General features: G+C 38.8%; 1 protein-coding gene across 15 annotated transcripts in view; it reads right to left on the bottom strand.

Annotated features, from left to right (window-relative positions):
• Positions 1–27,927, bottom strand: part of si:ch211-278a6.1 (SRC kinase signaling inhibitor 1) — a 244,733-nt gene that overhangs the window by 103,941 nt on the left and 112,865 nt on the right. For 12 of the 15 annotated variants that reach the window (XM_037544604.1, XM_037544606.1, XM_037544611.1 and 9 more), the window contains 2 exons: positions 22,325–22,354; positions 15,900–16,213 (listed from right to left, as the gene is read on the bottom strand). In XM_037544604.1, coding sequence (XP_037400501.1) covers positions 15,900–16,213; positions 22,325–22,354 — 344 coding nt within the window. The remainder of the gene's footprint in view (positions 1–15,899; positions 16,214–22,324; positions 22,355–27,927) is intronic. The other 3 variants (XM_037544607.1, XM_037544610.1, XM_017697522.2) reach the window with 1 other exon arrangement.

The raw sequence follows: 27,927 nt of genomic DNA, 5'->3' as shown, positions 1-27,927 counted from the left end.
TAAACAGTGTTCTGTAAGTTCATTCACACACGCTGCAAGACTGCTTTCATCTCAGTGCGGTGTGTTCTGCTCCAGGGACAGCCTTCGATTGAAATGCAAATGCAGCACAGGAGTAACTAAAGCTGTGTCCTCAGAGATAGGCAGGCAGATACACACATGCAAGCACACACACACACACACATTTACAACCATTCGAAAGCTTAGAATTGGAATTAGAACTAGTCATGTTAGTAATTGTAGCTCAATCAGTGAGATCTTAAAGGTTATAATGTGTAATTTAAAAAAGATGGTTCTTTGAAGATTCTTTAGAAAAGGGAATGTTTCTATATAGACTCACTCACACTCAAAGAACCATTTGAATGTTGAAATGGTCCTTTGCATGGTGAAATGGTTTTCAGATTGATGCCACATGTGTTGTATATGTTTTTATATATAACCTTTTTGAAAATGGTTCTATAGAACACCAGAGAACGTTCTTCTATTGTCACAAGCTTGACATTGCAATAATAGAACCTTTTTATTGGTGCTATGTTGGAGCAGTTTTGAAACTCATGGTTCTAATAGAACCACTGTCCTTACTGAAGAACCATCTTTTTTAAGGGTGTAGATTTTGGTTTAACTAATATTTTAAGTTTTTCAAGGACAATAAGAGGTGATAACCCTTTACAGAAGATGCAAAAATGTGACTATTTCTAATGTTTCATTTGCTTATTAACATGATTTATCAATGATGTTGTTGCACTATGTATGCTTTTTATGTAAACATATGAATAGGTGCAAACATATACATGAAAAAACTGAAAAACATTTGTCAGCAGAACCTGCTAATTAACAGTAAAAGCACATTTTCTCTGTGATGGTAAAAACCTGTAAAGTTACAGCCATTTAATTTATTAGACACACCGTGTTTTACTGTAATTCAATGGTTTCACTAGTTCAACTACTTATTCTGACATACAGTATTTTACTAGAATATTAACAGTGATAAACATTTTTGTAAATTAACAGCTTTGTCAAAATACACTTTGTATTTACAGTATAATGTTTTCACAGTGAAAATACTCTTTTAAACAGTTAAACTAACCCTGCTGTGTGGAGGCTACACAATAGCCTGACTAGCTCTCACTGCATGCCTCAACATGGTGCTACAAATCACAGGCACCAAGAGGGTGATTAAAGTAACATAGGTGTAAATTCTGGGTCAGCAAAAACACATAATGAAAAAGTTCCTTTTACAGTATAAAACTGTCTTTAGGTTAAAGCTTGAAAATGATCAATTGCAATTAAAATTTGCAGATGATGTAATTGGAATATGAAAAGATGAACAAACATATGTTCTACTTGAATCTGTGTTGGATTGGGTCACTTACTGTAGAATGTTCTACAGCTCAGAGTTCTGATCATCTTAGAGTGAGTGTTCAGTGTGATGCTCGTTCTACCTTTTAAGCAACAAAATTGTGCTGAGACATTAAAAATTCAATTAAAAATTTTATCTAGAACAAACATTTATTTGATTATTACAGCCTATTTGAAGATGTAGAGTAAAATGTTGTAGAATAGATCATTTCACACATGTATCAGAATTGCTTTTCTGTTAAAGATTGGATTCCAAATGATTGAACAATAATGTAAGTGTGCACTTAAATGCTGACCACTGATGAAAGGAAATGTTCACAAAAGTCAAAACCCCATGCTCTGATGTAAACTGATCCAGCAGCCTGCCTATGTTCCGTCTGTCTCTGCCCTGTGTGTGTGTGTGTGTGTGTGTGTGTGTGTGTGTGTGTGTGTGTGTGTGTGTGTGTTGTAGCCCTCTCAGGTGACACTGTGTATGGAGGCTGAGAGCAGGTCTGCCTGGTTCTCCTGCTCTGACTCTTTTATTAGTGCTTACTGCAGGAAACGGCTGAATCTACATGTTCCATTACTGCCATCCTCTCTCTTAACAATCTCTAAGACCCAACAGGCCAGTCTGAAACGAGCTGAGTTTCATGTCTCAGTCATTTTATAAGGTTAAGAGTTTTGGATTATAGGCAATTCACATGCAAAAGGGATGATTTTCTTTGGGCAATCTTGACACACTGAATCGTGACAGTGTAAGGTTTGTGTTAAACGTAAGTTTCTTTTTTGACAATGTTAGCAGTTTGAAAGGTAAACTGAAATTTTTCCCTTTTTTACTTCAAATACAGTGAGTCAGCCAATGTGAAAATTACAGTACATGGACAGCTAAAACCTAGAGCTGTGAAACAATTATTTAAAAATAATAATAATAGTTTATCATTATTTATCACAATTTTTGGTGTAGTGAATTGTGATTTATCACATTTGTAACATTTGCTTAAATTTGACCTTGAAGAAAGACCTTTTCTATCTATCTTTTCTATCTATAAAGCAGTGAATCCTGTTACAGCTATATGAGTGTACAAAAGAATGTACATAATATAGAGCTGACAAACAATATGAAGGATTAATTATAACAAACTGCATGCTTTTGCATAGTTAATCGCAAATGATCTCATTGGTCTTATTTGCTCAGATTTAACATTAAAGAATTATTTTCCACTTAAAAAGAAAAGCAATATGTGCAGGCAAAATAAACTTTTATCATAGGGCTGTTAATTAAAATAATTGATCTTGATTAACCTGGGTTCATTTCCCTGGCCCGGCGACCGGGGTCCTCTCTGTGTGGAGTTTGCATGTTCTCCCCGTGTCTGCGTGGGTTTCCTCTGGGTTCTCCGGTTTCCTCACACAGTCCAAAGACATGCAGTCAGGTCGATTGGACGTGCTAAATTGCCCCTAGGTGTGAGTGTGTGAGTGACTGTCTGTGTCTGTCTGTCTGCCCTGTGATGGACTGGCGACCCATCCAGGGTGTATCCTGCCTTCCGCCCGAAGACTGCTGGGATAGGCTGCAGCACCCGCAACCCTGACGGAGAAGCGGCTTAGAAAATGGATGGATGGATGGATGGATGGATCTTGATTAATCACAGTCTTTTTGGGCAATTAATTAAGATTAATCACGTTTGTCTTATTTGTTCAAATTTTACCCAAAAGACTTGTCTTTTACTTTCAATGACTGGGTGAATTCAGTTTCCAGATTCCATCACCATCTAGTGAGAACACGTTTAAATGCACCAACTCCTCAATTGGAGCATCTCGCTATGCTACATCTTATTTCAGGGAAGACTGGAGCTTTCCACTTTGCTGTTGCTTTTGTTAGTTTGCTGCTCATTAATTTATTAATTTTATCCATTTATACGGTTAAGAGCTTTGGATTATGGGTAATTCACATGCAAAAGGAAATCTTGAAGCTTTTTGTGACAGTGTAAGGTTTTTGTGTAAGTGTACTCTTTTTTGATAGTGTTAGCAGTTTGATAGTTAAAATATAATTTTACACAATATCTTTCTTTACTTCAAATACAGTCAGTCAGACAATGCAAAACTACCCTAAATAGCTCAATCCTAAGGTTGATGTTGCTTTTGTTAGTTTGCTGCTCATTAGTTTATCCACACTTCTCTTGTAAGCACTGTCCAGTGTAGCCTGCTAAAGGTGTCCTCCAGCACTAATACTAATGATATTACTGCTATTGCTACTTCAGCACTGTGGTTTGCTTGTAAATGGTACTTTAGACTTGATGTACTTCTTTGATAAACAAATGTACAGCAGTACCTGTAAATAACTGTTAATCAACAGGGATGAATTTAATGACTGTGGCTTCAGGTAAAAGACAGGACTTTACAGGAGCAGAACCCAACTTTAATTGTAATGTAAATCAATGGAACTAGACTTTTTTACAGGTAATTTTGGGCTATTTTATTTTGTCAATTTATGGTTTATTTTACAAAATTTAAAGGGCAAATTATCAAAAGCCAAAGAAGCTGTCTACACCAGCTGTGAGCGGGAGAGTGCAATGCAGAGCAATGCAACACATCATTTGCATAGACAAATATAGTTTCTATTTTTGACGGCTTACTTTTTTTTGCCATTCCACTTGTAAATGGATGAGTAGAAACTCTTCCATGAAGTAGAGAAAAGGAGGGATTTCTACAACCCTTCCAGCAAATATTACAAGGCTTGTAACTTAAGGAGAAAAGAAACTGCTGGTAGTTGGAGATAAATTAACACTTTGTTTTGTGTCACTGATTGATAAGCAGCTACTGAGGTGCCCAATGCTATATTGTAGCAAGGTTAGTTAAAGACTTAGTTGAAGTCTCAAGCTATTTTCTCATAGGTTTGTGGTTTGTTTGCATTTTGTCTTGACGTGGCAATTGCATTTGAGTGCTCACATACTGTAGTATTTGCAATTCCTTACTGCACTTTTATTTGAATTTCCCTCTCAACACCCAGGAAATCTTACCAAAGGACCTTTTCTCCAGTCTCTCCTCACACAATTGTGTCATGGAGTAATCAATTATAATCAACTCTGTCAATGTAGTTTCCCAGTTTGACCCCTGAAAACACCTGCAGAACCACTCAGAAGCCCAGTCTGTTTTGCATGTGTTATATGTGATTGCAGTCCACTTTTTCAAATACATGCTTTTAAATGGCAAGTTCCATTGATGTCACTTGTGATTAATAGGGGTGGTCTTTGCACTAGACAAAGGTAGGCAGCTGCCACGGCCCTTCATTAGCAAAAGGCCCTAAGAAAATACAATTTAGATATACTGTACGTGTTAATGTTCAACAATCTGTTCAGAAACATATACATTGCTACTGTCTGAACAAAACCTTGTAGCTCCAAAGTGATAACTTTACTGGAGAAGGTAAAAATCTAAATCAATTTAACCTGAATTTTTTCCGAGTCATTTTGGGCTGTTTCTTTTAGTCTATTCATCATGAAATTTACATACAATGTAGGGGGCAACAAGCCTTTTGTAATTATGTAAAAAAAAAAACTGGAAAACTATGTAACTGCAAAAAATGTAGATACAAGGTTTTGTTCCGACAGTAGCGATATGATTGTGTGAGTTATTGATAACAGAACAACATACAACGCCAGAAACCACATAAGCAAGTCTGTTTGAGGGTCCTTAACAGTGTGTGAACATGTAAGCTTGCAGTTTACTAAACAGTGACTATGAGCATCCATTACTTGTTAACTATGGTAGCTGTGTAGCTCAAGTGTAAAACTAAAGATCCAACCTTCTGACACAAAAATGTATTGGTTGATCGATTACATTTTCCTCTACAAATGCCATTTTTGTACTAATAGTATTTTTAACATGTTTAATGAGCTGTTAGTCCTAGAAAATGATGAAAAGCGTACAATATCATTATCCATCAATGATGCCCATATTAACCAGTTTTCACAATACTTACATATGCACTACTTTTAGCAAAGCACCCGACTGAATCCATAAAGATTAAATACATTTTATTTACCACCCTAATGCATTCTCACTGGAACAACTCATACCACATTCTGTACTCTCACAGCCGCAGCAGGAGGCCTAGCATCCCTGGAGCAACTTGGAGGCTTTGAGCAATTCTGGCTGGTTCAAGGGCAAACTAGGAGATTCCAACTGCAGCTTCCAGCTGCGCTCAGATTCCCCTTCATTAGTTTGCAGGGCAGGGTGGCTAACGTAGCACACCCACCCAGCTACTCTTCATGTACTTCACAGCCTACCTCAGCCTGAAGTGAGATCATGCACGGCAGGATGACACATACTTTCATTATTATGTCAAACACGTATGTTACAGGCTGAATTAACCCTTTCAAAGCAACCGTTATTACTGGTATCTTATATATACACACTATCTGAATGCAATGTGTAACTATAAAATCATGGAATTAACTAAATTTCCATTTTCATTCTGTAATAACAGCTCCAAGTGCGCACATCTGACTTTTTGAGAAAAATGTTGATGTAAAATGATAAATTTCATCAAATTCAGAATAAAATAATCTCTTCCTCTTATAAACACAAATGAGGAAATTTTATAATCTGCATTGCTACAGAATTTCTCAATCAGCTGTGATTAAGAAATATTTACATTAAATTACAACATGCTTTTGTCATCGCTGTCAATAACAACCACTAGCAACTTTAAAGGATTACAGGGAAATTCCACCAATTTTTTAAACCTATGCATACTTCAATCGTTGAGATGTATTATTTTTTGTGAGACAGTGGATTGTAGAGAAACTTACTGACTGATTTCTTTACAGTGGTGATGACACGATGTCTATAACACAAATATAGCCATTTTATTTCACCTACACATGTGTTCTGAGCTGTTATATGCAATGTTTAGAATGGAAAAATAGTGATAATTCTGAAAAACATTTGCTCTCTGCTATGCATGAATTTCTCAAATACATTGTAAGCCAAAATATTCTCTCAAAACTGTCATAAAACAATGTCACAGCTTTCTGTGAAGTAGCTTTGAGGGTTCCCATCATCAATGCTTTGGAAAAGTTGGACTCAGCAAGTTTCTCTAGAACGGAGCACTTCACATCAAAACAATCTGAATGGTGTGTTTACATCTTAAATATTTAACTGTACTGAAATAAAAAAAATGGGTAGAATTCCCCTTTAAAGCCTGAGACTATCAGAAATGATCAATATTTGTATGTATTTAAATAGACCAGACTATGATATAGAGCCATATTCTCAGGGTACTTTGCATCAGTTTTGTTTCTAGTGTCACATGCAAGCAGCTCTGTGTAAGACCGTATGCTAAGCGCATACATGTAGATGTTTGTTAAAATCACTGTTTAACCCATAAATGTCCATATTTGACCAGTCAAGACAGGTTGTCAGAACACAACAAACAAACAAATAACATTGATCAAATTGTATGACTAAAGTGAGGCTTTATCACTCCATTTATCATGATAAATTCAATCAAGACTACTGCTTTTAAACAAAATCTAATTTTGATCATGAATAGAAGTATGAAAATTGCATGTGATTAGGAAACTTGAACTAACACTATCACTCAACATACACTATATTTCCAAAAGTATTCAGTCGTCTGCCTTCACACACATATGAACTTGAGTGACATCCCATTCTTAATCCATGGGGTTTGATATGATGGCGGCCCAAAACGTGCAGCTATAACAGCTTCAATTCTTCTGGGAAGGCTTTCCACAAGGTTTAGGAATGTGTTTATGGGAATTTTGACCATTCTTCCAAAAGTGTGTTTGTGAGGTCAGACACTGATGTTGGATGAGAAGGCCTGACTCACAGTCTCCGCTCTAATTCATCCCAAAGGTGTTCTATCGGGTTGAGGTCAGGACTCTGTGCAGGCCGGTCAAGTTCTTTCACACCAAACTCACTCATCCATTTCTTTAGAACCGTCCCCTGTTCTCACAAAGTTGGGAGCATGAAATTGTCCAAAATCTCAAGGTCTGCTTGAAGGAATTTATTGTGAAATGTGTTACATTCTGTATCTGTGTGCATGTGCTGAAGCTGTATTTTAGGCTACTTATTTTGTGTTTACCCCTACATGGTCACACTTGTTATTTGTCCTGTATAAGCTGGGTCTAATCTTGGCATCAGTCCAGCTATATAACTGGGCTAGATGGATGTATGGTACCTGCGTGCTTTACGACAAGTAGTGCTGAAAAATAGGAAGGTTTTAGACCTGCTGACCTTAGAAAAAGGAGGGGTATGTCACATTTTCAATATCTCCTGCTGCATCTACATCCCAGATATCAATAAATACGTAGCAGATCTAAATAGACTTATTCCAAATTTTGCTCCAGAAGGACCTCTTGATAAGATCTTTAACTGGGTTGGCAACATTTTTGGAGGTATGTTTTCTGGGATCTTACGGCAACTGCTCCATTATGTACTTCCCTTTGTAGCACTAGTAATGATAGCTATTGTGATCTACGTTTGCCTCAAATTATTCTGGGGCTTAATGACTAAACTCCACCGGCGTAGGCGTTCCTTATAAACATGGACACACTTCATCAAGCTTGCTAAAACATACCTTTTATAGTATGTTCTAAGGGGGGAATAAAGGAATTTATTGTTGTGAAATGTGTTGTGTTAAACATTCTGTATCTGTGTGCATGTGCTGAAGTTGTATTTTAGACTGCCTATTTTGTGTTTACTCTTATATGGTCGTGTTTGTCACACCTGTTAATTGTTCTGTATAAGCTGGGTCTAATCTTGGCATCAGTCCAGCTATATAACTGTGCCAGCCCAATGTCTTATGGCTAGCTGGCTGTTTGAGACCTGTGCGTAGCAAATAAACTTCACTTGTCCAAACAACAGACATCCCCTGGTATCAAGAGGGTTTGAATTTTTCATGCTGAAGCAGTAAGAGTTCCTTTCACTGGAACTAAGGGGCCAAGCCCAACTCCTGAAAAACAACCCCACACCATAATTCCCCCTCCACCAAACTTTACACTTTGGCAACCACCAAACCCAGAATTATCCATCAGATTGCCAGATGGAGAAGCGTGATTCATCACTCTAGAGAACACGTCTCTACTGCTCTAAAGTCCAGTGGCAGCGCTTTACACCACTGCATTCAGCACTTTGCATTGCACTTGGTGATGCAAAGCTTGGATGCAGCTGCTCTGCCATGGAAACCCATTCCATGAAGCTCTCTACACTGTCCTTGAGCTATTTTGAAGGCCAAATGAAGTTTGGAGGTCTGTAGCGATTGACTCGGCAGAAAGTTGGCGACCTCTGCACACCATGTGCCTGAGCCTCTGCTGACCCTGCTCTGTCATTTTACATGGCCGACCATTTCGTGGCTGAGTTGCTGTCATTCCCAATCATTTCTACTTCATTATAATACCACAGTTGACTGTGGAATATTTAGTAGCAAGGAAATTTCATGACTGGACTGACAGGTGGCATCTTATCACGGTACCGCACTGGAATTCACTGAGCTCCTGAGAGCGACCCATTCTTTCACTAATGTTTGTGGAAGCAGTCTGCATGCCTAGGTGCTTGGTTTTATACACCTGTGGCAATGGAAGTGATTGGAACACCTGAATTCAATGATTTGGATGGGTGAGTGAATACTTTTAGCAATATAGTGTATCATTTACACGTTATGCTGATTTTCTGAGTCAAAATAAGTTAACACATCCTCTACAGAGAAAACAGTTAAACATGACATTTTTAAGGACATTTTAATGCTGTTTATCTGTTATACTTGTATATTATATCTGTAATAATATTTATATGTCATTAAACATACTGAAAAATGTGCAGAAAGGTGTTCTCTATATATCAGTGGTCATTCCTTCCTATAGGTTTCACCTACAACCCCAATCTAACACTCGTCCTTCAGCTGATAAAGGTCTTCTGAAGGCAATAATTAGATGAATCAAGCAAGGGTGTAGCTAAAATCTGCAGGAAGGTAGATCTCTATAAGCAGGGTTGATGACCACTGCTGGGTTAACTCCTCACTTTAGAATACCTTCTGTAGACCAAATAAAATGTTGAATTGATTTTGTTATCTGAACATAAAATGCATTGCTGCTGGAACTAAATGGAAATATATTAGTGCAGTTTCTCTGCCTTTTATTTACATAAATGTTTTCTGGATCATAATTATTAAATTTCATTCACTAAAATGTGCCTAAATTCATCTGATTTGCAAAAGGACGACACAATCTATTTGTTTAATGGCAGCATATTCTCAGTTTGTACATCAAACCCTATTGGTTCATTTGTATAACTATTGGACATGAATGGGTTAAAGTCACTCTGCCAGCGGTCTGACCCAGGTCTAAATATTTGCCCTATCTGGCTTTGCACTGACGGTGCTTTGGTCCTCTCTCTAATGTACTCTACATCATTCAGAAGCACATAACAGTGAAAGGTGCACCCAGTGCTGTGGCTGAATACTGGTGCATGTTCCTGTCAGCCTGATGATGTCATCCTCAGCCATCGTGCAGCGTCGCCTGTTGCTTAGTAACGCTGTAACATACAGTCGGGGGAAAACTGACCATTTAACCTGTTGCTGGATTGGCTGAGTGCACCAAATCGCACCCAGCAGTAATGGCCACTCAATTACAGGGCGCTAAATGCTGAACAGCCAGTCTGATCAATTAGCATGAGACAGGAACATGTTTGTATATCTTTGCTGATGATGACATCATGCAAGTGGTCCTTGCCATTCATTCAAGACCAAAAATGACACAGCATGGACACAAAAAGGGTCCAGCTGCAAGTATTAACATCCAACTGAGCAACATATGTCAGCATAGTGAGAGATACATTCACTGTAGAGTAATTTAAAGGGGAATTCCATCCATTTTTCAAAATTGCTGCATAATTCAGTCTTTGAAATGCAAACAAAGTACATTCAGAATGCTTTAAGGGGAAATGTTTAATTGTGGAGAGACTTCAGAAATTAGACTTCTTGAAAGTGTATATAGTATATTTATATACTATCCAAAAACATGTCAACCTATGTTTTTTATATGTAATGTTAATAGGCAAATAAAGAATAATTTCATATACCCTTCCACCAAAAAACACTGTTTAGGCCCAAAGCTCATCTCAAAACTGCTGGAAAAACAACATATAGGATACGTCTCAGGTATCATGCCTTTGTATGTAATCCTATAACCTTTCTTTTGTCTTCTTTCTTTTTATACGCACCATAATGATATATTTAATAATAAACATAAAATAGTGGTAAATCTGAACAAAAATAAACTTTCACTGGGCACCATTTTGCCGTACAGTGCCCTGCATGTAATTCTTCACCAATATATCAAGTTTCAACCTGTGTATTCATAACCATGTCATGTAATAAGTTTCTGTGAGAGAGCTTTAACAGGTATTAAACTCTTCAGACGTCTGGTTCCTATCAGCAACACTGTGAACAATTCTAATTCATTAAGTTTCTGTAGAACTGAGCATTTCACGTCACACCACTCTGAATGACTTTTTTGACATCAATCATTTCACTTGATTTGATTACGGCGAAATTTTGAAAAACTGATTGAATGCCCCTTTAAGAGCCCTTCCTTTATAGCCAGTGTGCAAAACAGTTGAAGGAGGGACACAGCAGACATGCAACACCTGAGCTGCATGCAAAACAGCTCACATGCGAGCACACACCTTCCTCACTGCCATAAACTCATTCATGCACACATATACAACCACCTGCGCACGGTCACCACGACAACCCTGCTCGCCATAAACAAACAAACACAGAGTAATCTTACCTGCACCTGGGCGCCTGTAAATATGTGTATAAGTATGTGAGCTTTTCCTCAGTCAGTCTGAGCAGCTGTCAGCTGTCCAGTGCACTCATTCTTGCTCTCTCTCTCTCTCTCTCTCTCTCTCTCTCTGGCTCATAAAGTGCCAGTGCTGTTTTATTTAATTCATTACCACATCGCCGGCTGCTGCTGCTGCTGCTGCTTTAACTCTTCATTGCTGGAGTCACAACACAGGTTCGGGGGGGGATAATTAACTCCCTTCTTCCTCATTTACACGCTGCTGCACTCATCCTTCCCTTCCCACTCCTCCTCCTCCTCCTCTTCCCCATGCTCTGCCTCCCCTCCCCCTATCCATTTTTCCTCCCCCTTTTTTTCTCTTTCCAATGAGTCCCAAGCGATCCTGTGATGCGTATTCCTGTGCTCTCCACTGCGCTCCTGCAATGACGATATTTCCTCCTCCTTTTCTCCCCCTCCTCTCTCTCTCTTTCTCTCTCTCTTCCTCGTTTTTACCCCTCCCCCCCTCCTCTACATCCTGACCTTTGCAATATGATATCACTCGTTTCCTTATATGGGCAGTAAGGTTGCCGCGGCAACCACAGACTCCACCTGTCTCTCAACAACCTGTCTCTCTCTCTCTCACTCGCTCACTTTCTTATTCTCTGATGTTTCCTCCCTCTTTCTCTTCATCTCTCTCTCTAGCTCGCTCACTTTCTCCCTCTCTTTCTATCTCTTTTGGTCTCTCACTTTTGCTCTATCTTTATTTCTCTCTCCCTTTCTCTGTCGCTGTCTCTCTTTTTCTCTCTTAATCTTTTTTACTCTCTCTCTTGTCCCATCTCTTGCTCTATCTCTTTTTCACTCTCTCTCTTTGTAACTCTGCCTCTCACTTTCACTGTTTCTCCCTCACTCTCTCTTTCTGTCTGTTACACTGTCTCTCTCTATTTCCCTTCTTTTTTGTCTTTCTCTTTCTCTGTCTATCCCTGACTTGCTCTCTCTTTCTCTCTCTCTCTCACTCCCTATCTGTTTTTCATCTTGCTTGCTCACTTTCTCCCTCTCTTATTTTCTCTCTCTCTTTCTCCCTAGCTCACTCTTTATCTTGCTCTCTTTGTTTCTTTCTCTCTCTTCCCATCTCTCTCGCTCTATCTCGATCTATCTCTCTCGATCTATCTATCTATCTATACAGCTGCATCATGATATGATTGAATGAAAGTGTGAGTGGTGTGTGTATGTATCTGTTACATCACATCTCAATGCTACATAAATGCCACACACACACACACACACACACACACACCACTCATTCATTCATTCACAGAAATTATGTATGATGCAGGTGTAACGAGAGAAAATAGAGGAAAATGAACAGATGAGAGCTTACAGGAAAAGATGAAAGACACACAGAACTGAAGAAGAGCAAAACGCGTCTGAACAGCAGCAGCTGGAGTATTAAAGTGACTCCAGATGGAGAGATATAAGGAGGGATGAAAGAGGGATGAGTGGAACAATGAGGGACTAGAGAAAGTAAAAGGTGTAGATGAGTGGATTATCTACACTCCCTCCTGTGTGGACAACACCACAGAGCACATGCGTTTACTGCACATTAACATGCACATGTGGTGAAGCTCTATGCGCTGCATGTCTCCGTTTTAGATTCACAGTCCTCTGTTCCACAACAGCAGCTCTGCCAGTACAATCACTCACTGATCTCACAACACATTGTAATTCACCACAAGACCTTAGAGAGCACATAGCCTGTACACAACATTTTCATTAGGGACGCACCGATCATCAGTTTTTATGAGCTGATTTCAATCTGGTTTCTTTACAGTCAAGTTGGTTCATAACCGATTTAGGCTGATTTTACAACCGAAGTTCACACTTTGTATGCTAAATGAACACATAAAAATCAGCAGCAATTTCTAGCACTTTCTATTAGTTAATGGCATATATTAGCAAGCCTATTCCACTAAAAAAAATATATATATATATATAATTTAAAAATTGGCCAATTGCTGATTGCGTGTTTGGAGCAGAAATCTGCTGGTTATGAGTTTGAACAATTACCTACAGAACCAGCTAAATATGGTAAAGTACAAGTACTTCTAATCAGTTCTAATGAGGCACAGGTGACATTCATCAAAAGTCTGGGGATTGTGAGCACAGATAGGTGCACGTGCCTGAGTCCGGAATCACATGATCTCCCAGGGTGTTATGGGAGTTGGAGTTCACTCGACGAGCTGAATGCGTGACAACAATATAACTCCAAGTAAATCAAACTTGTGTGAAATCAAACTGTCCACTTAGGAAGCAACAATGATTGACAATCAATTTCACAGCTGTTGTGCAAATGGAATAGACAACAGGTGGAAATTATTGGCAATTAGCAAGACACACTCAATAAAGGAGTGGTTCTGCAGGTGGGGACCACAGACCACTTCTCAGTACCTTTCTGCTTTCTGGCTGATGTTTTGGTCACTTTTGAATGTTGGTGGTGCTTTCACACTCGTGGTAGCATGAGACGGACTCTACAACCCACACAAGTGGCTCAGGTAGTGCAGCTCATCCAGGATGGCACATCAATGCGAGCTGTGACAAGACGGCTTGGCATTTGCCAGAGAACACCAGGATTGGCAAATTCGCTGCTGGCGCCCTGTGCTCTTCACAGATGAAAGCAGGTTCACACTGAGCACGTGACTGACGTGACAGAGTCTGTAGACGCCGTGGAGAGCGATCTGCTGCCTGCAACATCCTTCAGCATGACCGGTTTGGCAGTGGGTCAGTAATGGTGTGGGGTGGCATTTCTTTGGAGAGCCGCACAGCCCTCCATGTGCTCACCAGAGGTAGCCTGACTGTCATTAGGTACTGAGATGAGATCCTCAGACCCCTTGTGAGACCATATGCTGGTGCGGTTGGCCCTGGGTTCCTCCTAATGCAGAACAATGCTAGACCTCATGTGGCTGGAGTGTGTCAGCAGTTCCTGCATGATGAAGGCATTGAAGCTATGGACCGGCCCGCCTGTTCCCCAGACCTGAATCCGATAGAGCACATTTGGGACATCATGTCTCGCTCCATCCACCAATGCCACGTTGCACCACAGACTGTCCAGGAGTTTGCGGATGCTTTAGTCCAGGTCTGGGAGGAGATCCCTCAGGAGACCATCCGCCACCTCATTAGGAGCATGCCCAGGTGTTGTAGGGAGGTCATACAGGCACGTGGAGGCCACACACAATACTGAGCCTCATTTTGACTTGTTTTAAGGACATCACATCAAAGTTGGATCAGCCTGTAGTGTGTTTTTCCACTTTAATAACTCCAAATCCAGGCCTCCATTGGTTAATAAATTAGATTTCCATTGATGATTTTTGTGTGATTTTGTTGTCAGCACATTCAACTTTGTACAGAACAAAGTATTCAATGAGAATATTTCATTCATTCAGATCTAGGATGTGTTATTTGAGTGTTCCCTTTATTTTTTTGAGCAGTGTATATAAGAACTAATACATACATGACATAACATTACTACATATTTGTACTTACATATGTAATAAATATAGGACATACTATGACTACATAAAGGTTCTGTATATGTCCTGTGAATTTTTTCACTGCTGCTTTCATTCTATATCTATATGTATGTGTGCATGTTTGTAGAGACAGAATAAGCAAGATGATATAGTTTCATTTCACTGAATTACTGAAGAGAAACTGTTTATCTGTACAGAAATCTGATTTTACTCAGCTACTCACTGTCACTAGCCTCTAGACAATCAACTTTCTCTGAGGGCTGTTTTTAATTGACTCACTGTATTTTTCAAAACAAACATTTTGGCAGTTCAATTCCAGTTTAACGTCTCAGTGACAAATTACTCCACATAAATTGGTACAATTCTTGTCATAAGAAGTACAATAAAACCCAGCAATTCTGTTGATATATTATATTATTCTACTAAAAAGGAAAATCCTATAGTGAGAACCCTTGTTATAATAATTAATGTTCTTTTGTTCAATAATAACTTACAAACAGTCATATATAATGCTGTGTAGATTTAAATATTAACAAACTAAACACCAGAAGGTATTTTAGATGCTTTAGGAATTAGGAATAATAAATGATAAATAAATAACTAGAAAGGGAAATTTGTAAAAAAAAAAAACGCTACAGTTTCCCAGGTGGTTGCTAAAGAGCTGCTGTGAAAATGTTATGAGATCAATCCTATGCAGCTGTTAGGATGCTGCTAGACTATTGCTATAGATTCCCAGGTGGTTGCTAAGGTACAGTGGAGCCATTGCTAAAGTACATCAGGAGACCATACAAAAACTGATCATGTGATCTGTGAAAGCAAAAGTTTTTTGGTTCTAGCACAAAAAATGTGACCAGTGAAAATGGTACAAAAAAAATATAGAACATTTAAATGAAGAATAGTAAGTTGGCCTTGTTATGCGAACATAATACAATTATTAAATTATAAATATTAGGCTGCAATTATGCATTAAAATAATTTCTTCAAGTTATCTGATCATCAGTTTAGAAATATGAGTTATTCTGAATATTATTTTTATTATTATTTTGTTCTGAATATGAATTTTATTCCAACTGCAGTTTACTTGCAATGTTATACAGCGTTTGATGTTGAGGAATCATTACAGATCTTTTCATCATCTATTTTTCCACTGCCAATTATTTGACACTTATTGTTGTAAAGCATTGTATTAGTACCATTTTATACACATATCAGCAGCAAAATATGAGTATGTTTGTACCTGTTCTCGTGCGCTCCTTTCAGACGACCCCCTCATGCTGCTGTGTGAAGGGGACGGTGATGGTGGCAGAGAGTGCTGTGGGGTGTATTTGTTCTTCAAGTGCTCCATGAAGGCGTCTCGCTTGCGCTCCATGTCGGCCTTGTGCAGGTTGCTGAGGGTCTCCAGGCTTTGGGCAGCGATGACCGTGTGCCGGTGTTCGGACGTGTGCACAAGGCCCACATTAGAGAAGCGCCGGCCATTTCCCAGTGTCCGGTACTCACGTGGGTACTCCAGGTCATCCGTGGACATGATGTGACCCCCACCACGCTCAGGGTCTGGAGGAAGAGGAAGAAAGAAGAGATCATGCTATATTGCTGTGAAACGAAATAATCATGCTATATTGCTGTGTAACACACAACAATTATAATATAACATTATATTGCTCTGTTTCCTACATAAAGGTTTTTCAGTCCTTGATTGCTATGTTGCTAGACTGCACACATTCAGCGATTATTCCATGTTATTTTGTTGTTAGTAAGTATTCATGTTATTGTCATGTTATTTAATATGTCAAGCACATATAGCAATTATACAATCACACATGTTGCTGTGTTACACATAAATAACTATTTAACCATGTTATGTTGCAATTATTCCATTGCTTTATGTTATGTAACGCACATTTAGTAATTATGTTAATTATATTCAATTATGTTAAGATGCTATATTATGCGCATATAGCAACAATGTAATCATGTTATGTTATTGTAACAGATATAGCAATTATTTAACCAGCTATGTTGTGCACAAAACAATAATGCAGTCCTGTTATGTTGCAATGTTATGCACACCTATTAATTACTAAGTCAGGTTATATTGATATGTTACATCCATATGTATGTTCATAATTTAATACCTTTTCTGAATGATTTATAGGAACAAAAATAGTCAAAATTTTACCTCAATTTTATTAAATAAAACTACAGACCCATTTAAACTAAGTGTGACACACTAATCATCTACTAAAGCACCTGCACAGGTTTCCCCAGGTGTCATTAAATTGCTTCAGTTTGATTCAATTGTCTCAGTTCGGTTCAATATGGGGAAGACTTTAGACATAACTGGCCAGAAGACCATAGGATGGGTAAGCCACAAAGGTTCATAGCTAAGGAGGCTGGCTGTTCACAGAGTGCTGTGTCCAAGCATATCAATGGAAAGTCTAGTGAAAGGACAAAATGTGGCAGGAGAAGATGTACCAGCAAAAGACATGACTGTGGGCTTCAGCAGACTATCAAAAAGAGAAGATTCTCAAGAATCTGGCAGAGATCCAGAAAGAGTGGAATGAGGCAGGAGTGACAGCTTCAAAAACCACCACATTCAGACGCATCCGGGAGATGGGCTACAACTGTTGGGTTCCTCGGGTCAAGCCACTTCTGAACCTGAGCCAACGTAGGAAGCGTCTCAACTGGGCCAAGGAGAAGAAGGGCTGGCCATTGACCAGTGGTCCAAGGTCCTCTTTTCCGATGAAAGTAAAGTGTGCCTTTCATTCAGGAATCAAGGTCCAAGGGTTTGGAGGAACAGAACCCAAACTGCTTGTGTGAAATATGCACAGTCAGTCATGATTTTGTTGTGCAATGTCTGGTGCAGGTGTTGGTAAACTCTGCTTTCTTAAATCCAAGGTCACCGCAACAGTCTACCAGAATGTTTTAGAGGACTTCATGATTCCTTCTGTTGAGGATCTGTATGGAAATGCAGATTTCATCTTCCAGCAGGACCTGGCCCCTGCCCATGCCGTCAGAAGCACCAAAGCCTGGTTTGATGCCCATGCCATCACAGTGCTTGACTGGCCAGCCAACTCACCGGACCTAAACCCCATTGAGAATCTATGGGGTATTCTCAACAGGAAATGAGGGCCACCAGACTCAATAACAAAGAAGAGCTGACAGCAAGCATCAAGGAAATCTGGGCTTCCATAACTCCCAGGCAATGCCACAGACTGATTGTGTCAATGCCACGTCGCATCGAGGCAGTGATTAAAGCAAAGGGATTCCCAACCAAGTATTGAAGATTGACATATCATTTTGAAAGTACCATATTTTGATTGACTTGATGTGATCCTAATTTCTTTTTTTTCTGCAAAAACTGACAAGTAGTTTGGGCTGATTTCTCCACAGTATTCACATTTTTTGAATTCCTGTTTTCGTGGGTTTTATGAACTGGAAGCCCAAATTATGTAAAAATAAACAAATAAATCTATAATCTATGAAAGTTTAACTTTTTGAATGGAATTATGGAAATGAATCAACTTTTCCATGATATTCTATGTTTTTGGAATGGGTCTGTATGCTTATTTTAATGAAACTCTAGAAATATTACAGTAATAGTCTTATACCAATGTTATGTTTTGGTTGGGAACAAAGCAGATAAATTCTAAACATGCCCAGTCAGGATTTTTTTTCCTCTGTGGTATGTAGGTAGGTAGATACTGTCATTGGCTAGGACTTCCAGAGCTGGACTAAATGTGTTACATGTTACAGTAACTACTAACATAATTAGGAAAAGACAGTGGAATCAAACAGTCATGTTTTGATTTTGAGCAGTGGGAGCAATTTTGTAAAAAAAAAGCCACGATTTTTGTCGTATCTGTGATTTCTCAGAGTTTTGAAATAGCCTAAACACGCACACAACATTTACTTGTTTTCCAATGTTATAATGTTTATTTTTGCAGTTGGATGTGTGGAAGTACACTCTGCCTGGGGGCTGTTCCGTCATGTCACAGCGATCGCATGAGTTGTTCCGTGGTGTGCACAGATTACAAAGAACAAACACGGTGAGCGTGGGCGAGGACCACAGCCCAAACAAGGTGGGCATGACGTGGTTGAACAGGGCAGGTATTAGCACTAAGATTTATGGGTGGACTTGGGCAGGAAACACATTAGATTTTGAGGGTGCAGGTAAACAAGATATGTGGTTTAGGGACGCGCATACATGCATTAATAATCAAGCTCATGCAGACCTCTAATTTAAATTCACAGCCTCTCAATGAGAGTCATTTGTGGAACTAGGAAGCTCATTGTGTGACCCCCAGTTTAATTAATGACAGCCGGCTGGACTGGTGAATACAAAACATCACCATGGTAAGTATAACAAAAATGCAAAAACTTTTCAACACTTTCTACGACATCCATATTCATAAGTCATTATAAATGCCCTTATAACGCTTTGTAACTTGGTAACAAGCACATTTATAAATGCTAATAATGCCTTTTAAAGTCTTTTAAATGAATAGTAGCTAAAAAGCACCTATAATTCATATTAACAGGTTTTAAAATATTATAAATGCCATTACTCAAGGTACTATAAACTTATTACAAAGCACAGGCAGATTATTGCAATGGAAACTATTTAAGTTCTAAAAAAAAAAACAACTAGCAAACACAATGATGTTGTGCTTTTGTTTGCCCTGCAGTGTCTAACATGACCAGAATGCATAAGTCACACCTAATTAACCATGCAAGGCAGGAAGCTCTCACAGGTGATTTTGGAATAATAAAACATATACAGTACAGTAGAGTATGCACAAAGACACCCATAAACACTACAACAATCAAATGTGACTAAATTAAAATATTAATCTTTTTACTGGAAGCACTCAGTGATGGTATTTTAAATGTTCATGTTATAATTGTTAAGTATTATAGGTGCTTCATAATTATTTGCATGTCATCTCTCTAAAAGGCTTAATAATGAACAGTGACTGTGTTACAACATGTTTATAAATCATCAAAGAATGAATTGTAGTACATTATTACAGCCTTATGACTTATCTAAATTCTAAAGTTACTACATTTCAAAAGGTTATAAGCACATTTATAACTACTCAAAAATACAGGCTTCATATTGAGTAAAAACAAAAAAATGGGAGGTAATAAACAGAAACCAAAAACGCTGAGTATTCTGGGTAGCTCTCCCTCCAGGACTACAGTATATTATTTAAATCTGCGACTTTCTATTACGCAATTTAGTTTATGAAGTGTGATAAATGTGAACCAACAAACATATCAGATAGTAAAATATAGATTATCTGAATGTTTAGCCACTTTAAACTGGTATCGACTGCAAAACTTTCATATTGGTCAGGCTTTATATGTTACACACATACAGCAATTATTCCGTCATGCTACCCTGCTGTGCTACACATATAATCATTCAATCATGCACACAATCACCCACACATGCAGGTATGCAGATGCATTCAAACACACAGACAGAGAAGAGAGTAGAGGACAAAGGCAGAAAATGAGTGAAAGAGAGAGAGAGAGGGAGAGAGAGAGAGAAAGAGAGAGAGAGATGAGATGAGCTGTTAGACGAGGGTTTGTGTGCACACCTCCTGCAGAGTTATTGATCTCAGGTTTGAGCGAAAAAAGAGAAAAGGCAAAGTAAAAAAGTAAAGAGCCATGCTTCACATGAAAGCAAAGAATGGAGCCGAATTTCCCCGCCAGGAGATTCCATTTCGTTTTGCCTGTTTGTCATTTGAAGTGCTGTTTATTGCTTTCTCGACATGCACACACACACACACACACACACATACACACACAGACATATATTTTTCAACAAAACTGTTGAAGGCAGAGCGTTACAAAAAAGACGACCAAAGACGCAGTCGCACAGCTTTTCTACACACATCTGAGTTTTACACATAAATCCCATAAAAATGACTCAAATTCTGCACTCAGTCTCCACTTAAATAAACTTCTACATTGTTTTTCACCCACTTCGTTCTTTCTCTCACTCACTCTTTCTTCCTTCCCTGAATCTTGTCTTTCCCTATAGACCTCTGATCACTCCTCAACATTTTGTAGGTTGACACCGTTTCTGTCTGTGGGAAAAATGAATGGCGTTTTTGATTCACCCTCATCCATTGCAGTCTGAGGTTAACTGACCTGTTACAGCGCCAGTGTTTTTCTTACACACATTTCTCCCAAAATAACTCTGTGTGCAATTAAGAGCATTACGACATCATACAAAAAAATGTTTGTAAAACTTTGTTAAGCATAAGTATAATATATAATATATATAACTATTGCAACAGCCTTACTTTCATATAACAAATGTCAATTTCATTCAAACAACTGATGTTGATTAAGTGTACAAGAGTGTTAGTTTGCATATAGCATGTAATATAGCAACATTCCTATTTGACTACTCAAAGCAACTAAATCAAATATATTGTGCTCTTAATAAAAAGTCAAATCTGCCCTCAGAGCGGGACTTGTGTCAATGCGGGGGCATGAAGGGGTTTAACCTCTAAAATTCCAGGCCTATTACATACTAAGGCTTATTATTCAGTAACTACAGGGATTTCAATGCTACTTGAGCTATTCTTAAGTTATAGAAATGTGTCATTCAACTTTGGGCCTGCCAGCAGGCCCTGGCCATGTAAGGGGTTAATGACCAAGGGTCCAATGACATTCAAGGGGAATACACATACAGCAGACATTAAAATTCTTGGCTAAAGCCAAAACTGCACTGCCAAAAATGATGTCAAGTGTAAGATAAATAAATGTAAATTAAGTTTACAACAATCTCAGCAGGAGTAATATTAGATTTATTGACTATATTTAAGATCATTTTAATATACCATTTTTGCTATGCAGAATATAAAATCCAAATTAAATACAATACAAAATAAAAACAGCTCACTTAAAATAAAAAATATTAAATTGATTGCATTGTGTGTCAAGAATTCCAACAGCCTCAGCAACAGAGAACAGTTGGTCTTCTAAAGTAATGAATTGTAATAGTAATTTTTTACTTTATTATATGCAATTTTGTCCCTGTCCCATTCATGAAAAATGAAAATGTTCATTTGGCTATTTCTTAGTTGGAATGTGCTTGAGCCAAAAGTGAAGGAACAAACAGTTTTTTTAAATCACTCCTTTTCTATATTATATTGTAAAGTTTTGGACATTGACACTTCATTGTAGGTCTATTTAATTGTTGTCTTTGTGTTTTCACTTTAGACTGACTAATTATATATTGGATGAAATTGTGGTGCATCCCTGGTATATAATATTTTGTTCACAATGTAGTTCAGTAGTTAAGAATAGGTGAGTTTATAAGACATCATTTATTTTTCCCATAGAGAAAAACTGCAGCCAACCGCAGCCCCCCTGCCACCATTTAGGCCAGTAATTTATGACCCAGTGTTCGCTGCTGTGAAACATGCCACACTCACAGCATTCAGCGCCCCTTAACGACCCTGCTTAATTTCAAGCAAGACACACACACACACACTCACACACACAGAAGACAGTGTATGACGAAACGAGACTGTGTTCGGCGAACGTCAATGACATGTGGGACTGGCCAGAGAACGACTCTGATTGGCCAATGACGGACTAGACTGAACGGACGGTGGGTTTGATTGGCCGGGTGCAGTTTACCTTGCTTCGGAAAGCAGGCGCCAGCGTTAGCTGCAAAAGAAACATCAACCACAGTTAATCCCATCAATCAAACACACACTCACGCTCATTCTCTCGCTAGCTGAAAGAACATAAGTCAAATCTCTTTCATTCTTCCTTTTATGTCACATGCCAAGGAATAAAATATTGCTCAGTCAATAATATGAATTAGAGATGAAACCCGCACTCAAGCACTTCTTCAGTTCATATATGATTTAAGGAGTCTCAGGCTGCAAATTCTAGCGCGTTTAAACAACAAGTGTATGATAACTGAATGTGAAAAGACACATTTGGGGTTCTAAAACAACAGAAAACCCTCAAGGTCAGAGCCACATGTCTGCACCAGATCATAGTATGTGTCTCATGGATTTTCCAGTAGATGATTTTAGCCCCAGCCGGCCTAAAGGTTCATTGAATTCTGTCAGTACAGTAATAGCATTTCTGTCGGAATAAAATGCTAATCAAACATTTCTGGACATGTTCTGGTTTGAGCAGTTTGGGATGGAGCCTGGGAAGAACAGGAAATCTCTTCTCTCAGAGCCTGAGGGCTGGATTAGAGAAACGTCTGGAGAATAACCACACCACTCCAGCATGGCACATCACCAAACCGCTCACACATACACACACAGGCTTCACAGTGGCCTGATCTGGATCACTCTTCCCTCCTTATTCCATTCTGTCACTTCTGCACCGATCATGTGGTGCAGTCACAGTGAAACATACCATCTGTAAGCACAGTAGACCTGATTACAACAGGATATTAGCAATAACCCAACTGCAAGAGGATATTACCACTCTACATCATAATACATTTTGTATTAAATTAACTCTGTGGGGCTTGATTTTTGTTTACAGTACATTTATTTTATTACTCATACTTGCCTCAAGCGCTCAGCCTCATGAACAGGAATATATGAGTTTAGGATTACAATGGCAGGGCAAACTTAGCAATTACGAAGTGTTTAGATGATGCCTTTTCCACCTCTCTCAAGAGCACTTCTTTTCACTTTTCATTGTAACATGTTCCTGCACTGAGAAGTGCCCCCTTGTACTAAAGGCTTCACATGTTAGATTAACTGCCAACATAATTGGTAAGTGAAATTAACCAATTATGCTTTGATTTCAAGTGGATGGGACCAATTTTGCAAGAAAAAATGTCACTCTAAGCCTTCTGCAAGTTCTAGTTACACTATATAGACAAATGTATGTGGACACCACTCCTGATTGTTGAGTTGAAGTGTTTCAGACCCACTCACACACACTTACAAATGTATAAAATCAAGTACATAGATAAGCAATCTCCACAGAAAATGGTTGATATTAAGAAGTTCAGTGGCACTGTTATAGGATGTCACCCTTGCCACACATCAGTCATTTAAATTCCAGCCCAGCTAGATCTGCCCTGGCCAACTGTAAGTGTTATTGCTGTAAAACGGAAGCATCCAGGAACAACAGCTCAGCAACAAATCAGCAACCACACAAATTTACAGAGCAGTAGGGAGTAGAGAGTGAAATGATTTTCAATGGCTGAAGAAGCACACAAGCCTAAGGCCACTATGTGCAATGCCAAAAGTTGGCTAAAGGGGTGGAAAGCACACTGGACTCCTTATTGGCAGCCTGGTGGGCGAATCTAAGTTTGGAGGAAGCCAGGAGAACAGAGAGCTCCATAAAGACATGAGTTGATGACTTTGGTGTGGAGGAACTCCAGTGGTCTTCGCAGAGCTCTGACCTCAACTGCACTTTGGTATAAACTGGAACATTAATTTGTGGGCCATCTGTACAAGACATCACAAATGCGCCTTGGAAAGAATAAGCACAAATTCTCACAGATACACTCTAAAATCTTTTGGAAAGCCTTCCCCAAAAAGCGGAGGGCATCACAGCAGCAGGTCAAGTATATATTAATGCACATGGTTTTGGAATTGAACATCCAATAAGTTTATACAGGTGTGGTGCTCAGGTATCCACAGGCTTTTCACCATATAGAGTACCTTGAATAGAAGCTGTAATCTAAGCAGGCTAAATTCAGACATGGAAAACAGCAGCAGCTCTATGCCAGGGCTTTTTACTGAAAGAGTCACTTTAAAACTGTGACACTGCTACAAAATGTTAATTATGTTAACCTTATGTTAACCTTAATTATGTTAAAACTAGCCCAAAGTAGAATTCACATATGCAAGAATGATCAGATTCAGATCTAATCTGTTTCACATTTGAAGAAAAAAATCAGCCTGATGCAGTTTTACCTGCAGTGCGAATGCATTTTAGCAGTTTTGTTCATTTCTACCTAGATGTGAAAGTAGAGGAGGCAATGGATAGGGCAAGATGGAGGCAGATGATCCGCTGTGGCGACCCCTAAAGGGAGCAGCTGAAAGAAGAAGTTAATTTCTACCTAGAACTAATATCTAGAACTCTATGAAATTTAAAGGAGCAACATGTTTGCAATTCATTCCTTCTACTTTATACATAAGATATTGCATTGGACTTACTGCATTCATGCTCATATTACTGTTATATGAATTTTTATAATGAGTGCAATATGCCTCTTTAATATTTTAAAAACACAGTGGTGAACACTGTGATTAAATATTGGCCAATATTATTTTCACTACAATTGGTTTTTACTCTATAATGAAAGCACTAATTTTACAAAACTACAAAACCACAAACCCCCAACAGGAACATCTGACACTGGACAATGCTTATTTACCTTTTACAGCCTCCTGCTGTATCAATATTTCAGAGGACAATAATACAAAACAAATTAGCACACAATAGTTGTGCAGCCCTAGTGTATCTTTAATCTGTTGTAGGCCAATATAGAGAACAGCAAGGTCACAGTCCTGCAGCAAAGATCTTTAATCTTACTTACTATGAGTCATATCATTTCATTTATTAAGGTAGCCTCTGTGGAGATCTGGATAAACTCTATTGGCTGTTTCACCGCTGCCGTAGCCCTTGCGCAATAGTCTCATTCTTCCACAGTCGGCCCAGGGCACTTAGGAATTTACCATTTGATGAATAATTCACATATTATTTCAATAATGCAGTATTAAATGTGAAACCAGTAGGCAGTTTATGAAGGAAGATTGGTGCTTTAAACACATAATGGCGTAATGGAGAGCTTGAAGAGAGGCTAAATTGAGTGACCCTGTGGTTAATACTGTTAGCATTGAATTTTGAGTTTTAACACACACATGCACACACGCACACACACACACACACACACATGCACAGGGACAAAAGAAACATGCTGAAACTGTGACATTGACTCTACTTTAAAATTAGCTTGATGAATGGTGTTAGTATCCATGCTTTCATTAGCAATGAAGATGTATCTCACCCAGGGTAGCAAGAGTGCATGATTATGTGGTAGTATCATTAAGATGAATTGTTCAGCATAACATTTCATTTCTTAAAATACTAGATAAGTTACTAAAAGACTACAAGCTTATGCTCCACCTGAGCTCTCAATTTCTGCACTGTTTTTAGCACGTTCTTCTCTGCTTATCCTCACCGTTTCCCTTAGGAAAACCCCCATGCCATTGTATCCTCTTTCTGCAGGCCCCCTAGTGACCAATCCACTGGCATTGCCTATTATAATTATTTTTGCCCTGTAACTCTGTAATCATCATGACTAAGACATTGTTGGCTGTCTGTGTGGAATGTTGTCACTGTAATACTATAATAGCTCAGTCAGAATAGAACATGTTCATGTAAACACCACACTGGAGAACACAGTTTCTACACAATTGAACAAGGTGAGCAATCCTGTAAATTATCCATTAAAAAGAATAATGATAGCCATGTAAACGGCTGAATCTGATTACATTCCCAATCAGAAAGTTTAATTATGTTCTGCATGTGCATCGCGTCATAGTGAAAGTTAATAACATTCAGCATGGTGGAGGAGTAATTGGTCTGCAGAGGAAATAAAGTTTATGCCCTAATCTTTAAAAGATGGCGGTGAGATGGACATCGATCTTATGTGTCTCGAGTCTTCCTCTCGGCCTTCTTTAACAAGGACATGTGAAGGACGTTTTCCTGAGTCTGACATAATTTTAAAGTAATTAAAAACAAGCACTGCTCACTGCTGCTCGTCTCACTCTGACTGGTTCACGTGATGCTTGTTGTCATGGTAACAACTACACTAAGTGGTACTCTAAGCATGTGCATAATTTTGGATCAGATTACTTGTAGTGAGCATGGAAACAGAGATTTTCCATCAGATGAGATCAGGTGAGTAGACTGAGCACATAAACACCTCGGTATTGATCTATAATTGAAATGTATTCAATCATACTGGCAAACATCTTTGCATGTAAACACAGTCATTGAAGAGGGAGAGTTTGGATCCATGTATGGCTGGTGAAGTGGACATCTCCCCATCTCCAAAGTGAGCTTAAGGGATTTAAGCTAATTTTTCTATCTGTTAGGTGGTTGTTACCTCTGCCATTTCAAGCTATGTCTCTTTGCATGTGAGCTAAATGCTGGGCCATGTTAACAATAAGCAAAGTATCTTACCCAAATCTGCATATGAAACAAAGGTATGTAGCATTATTAGCAATAAGGTGTTTGGCCACAGCTCTCTTTCTCTCTCTTTCTCTCCCTCGCTCATGCCCTCTCTTTATCTCTAAACCTATCCAGATCTAGCTGGCACACACTCACTCTCTTAGTCATGTTTGGAAGGGAAACAAAACTATTAAAGGAATGATAAACAAAGCTGAGACTAAATGAATCTCGTTCATTGGCTGGGGCATGGCTAATTTGCATGATCTGACCAAGGTAACCCATGTGGTCTGAAAAAAGAAAGAGTGCAAAGAGAAAGAGGCAGTGCCAGCTAGCATCCAAAAACACAGGTGATGTACAGTATTTACACTATGGAGCTTTGAGAACATTAGCCTCACAGGCAAAACTAATGCAAAACAAACTCACACAGTAGATATGAAACAGAGTGGGAATGGGTTAGTTAGACACTTTGACAGAGAGGTGGGAGGGGGACTGTGTAACTAAGTGCCTTACAGATGAGAACTGTAGCTTGTTACGTGCAAGCTGTGTGATCACACTGTCTGTTCTGTTGTAAATCACTGTCTTTTATCTTTTTACTACAGCTATAAACTCTGAGCTATCTCAAAAGATTAAAACAACAAGCCTGTTTTCATGCCCATTGATTCTGGTGACATGTCAGGAATTCAGGATTCCAAGAAAATATGGAAAATACACAACACATAACAGTCAGCAATTATCTGAGAAATTGTGGAACACCAGCATTCCACCAGCATTCTGGAGCATTAACCCATTGTAGAACACTGGTGCATTCCATAAGATTTGTGTATTCTAGATTATAGGTACACTCTAAACCACAATTGCATCAGACATAGGCCTGCGTTCTATACTGAAGATGTGTTTTAGAATGCTCTGCTGTTCAGTATAGAATATGGGTGCATTCCAATACACACATGCATTCCATAACATTGGCACATTCTAGAATACTGATGCTCCCAGTAGCAAAGGTGCAATCAAGAACACTGGTGCATTCTAGAACATGAGCGATTTCTAGAACATTAGCTCATTATAGAATGTGG

The sequence above is a fragment of the Pygocentrus nattereri genome, chromosome 14 (assembly GCF_015220715.1).
Source record: "Pygocentrus nattereri isolate fPygNat1 chromosome 14, fPygNat1.pri, whole genome shotgun sequence".
Taxonomy (NCBI): Eukaryota; Metazoa; Chordata; class Actinopteri; order Characiformes; family Serrasalmidae; genus Pygocentrus; species Pygocentrus nattereri.
The sequence above is the reverse complement of the archived record's forward strand: the minus strand, read 5'-3'. Positions and strand labels throughout refer to the sequence as shown.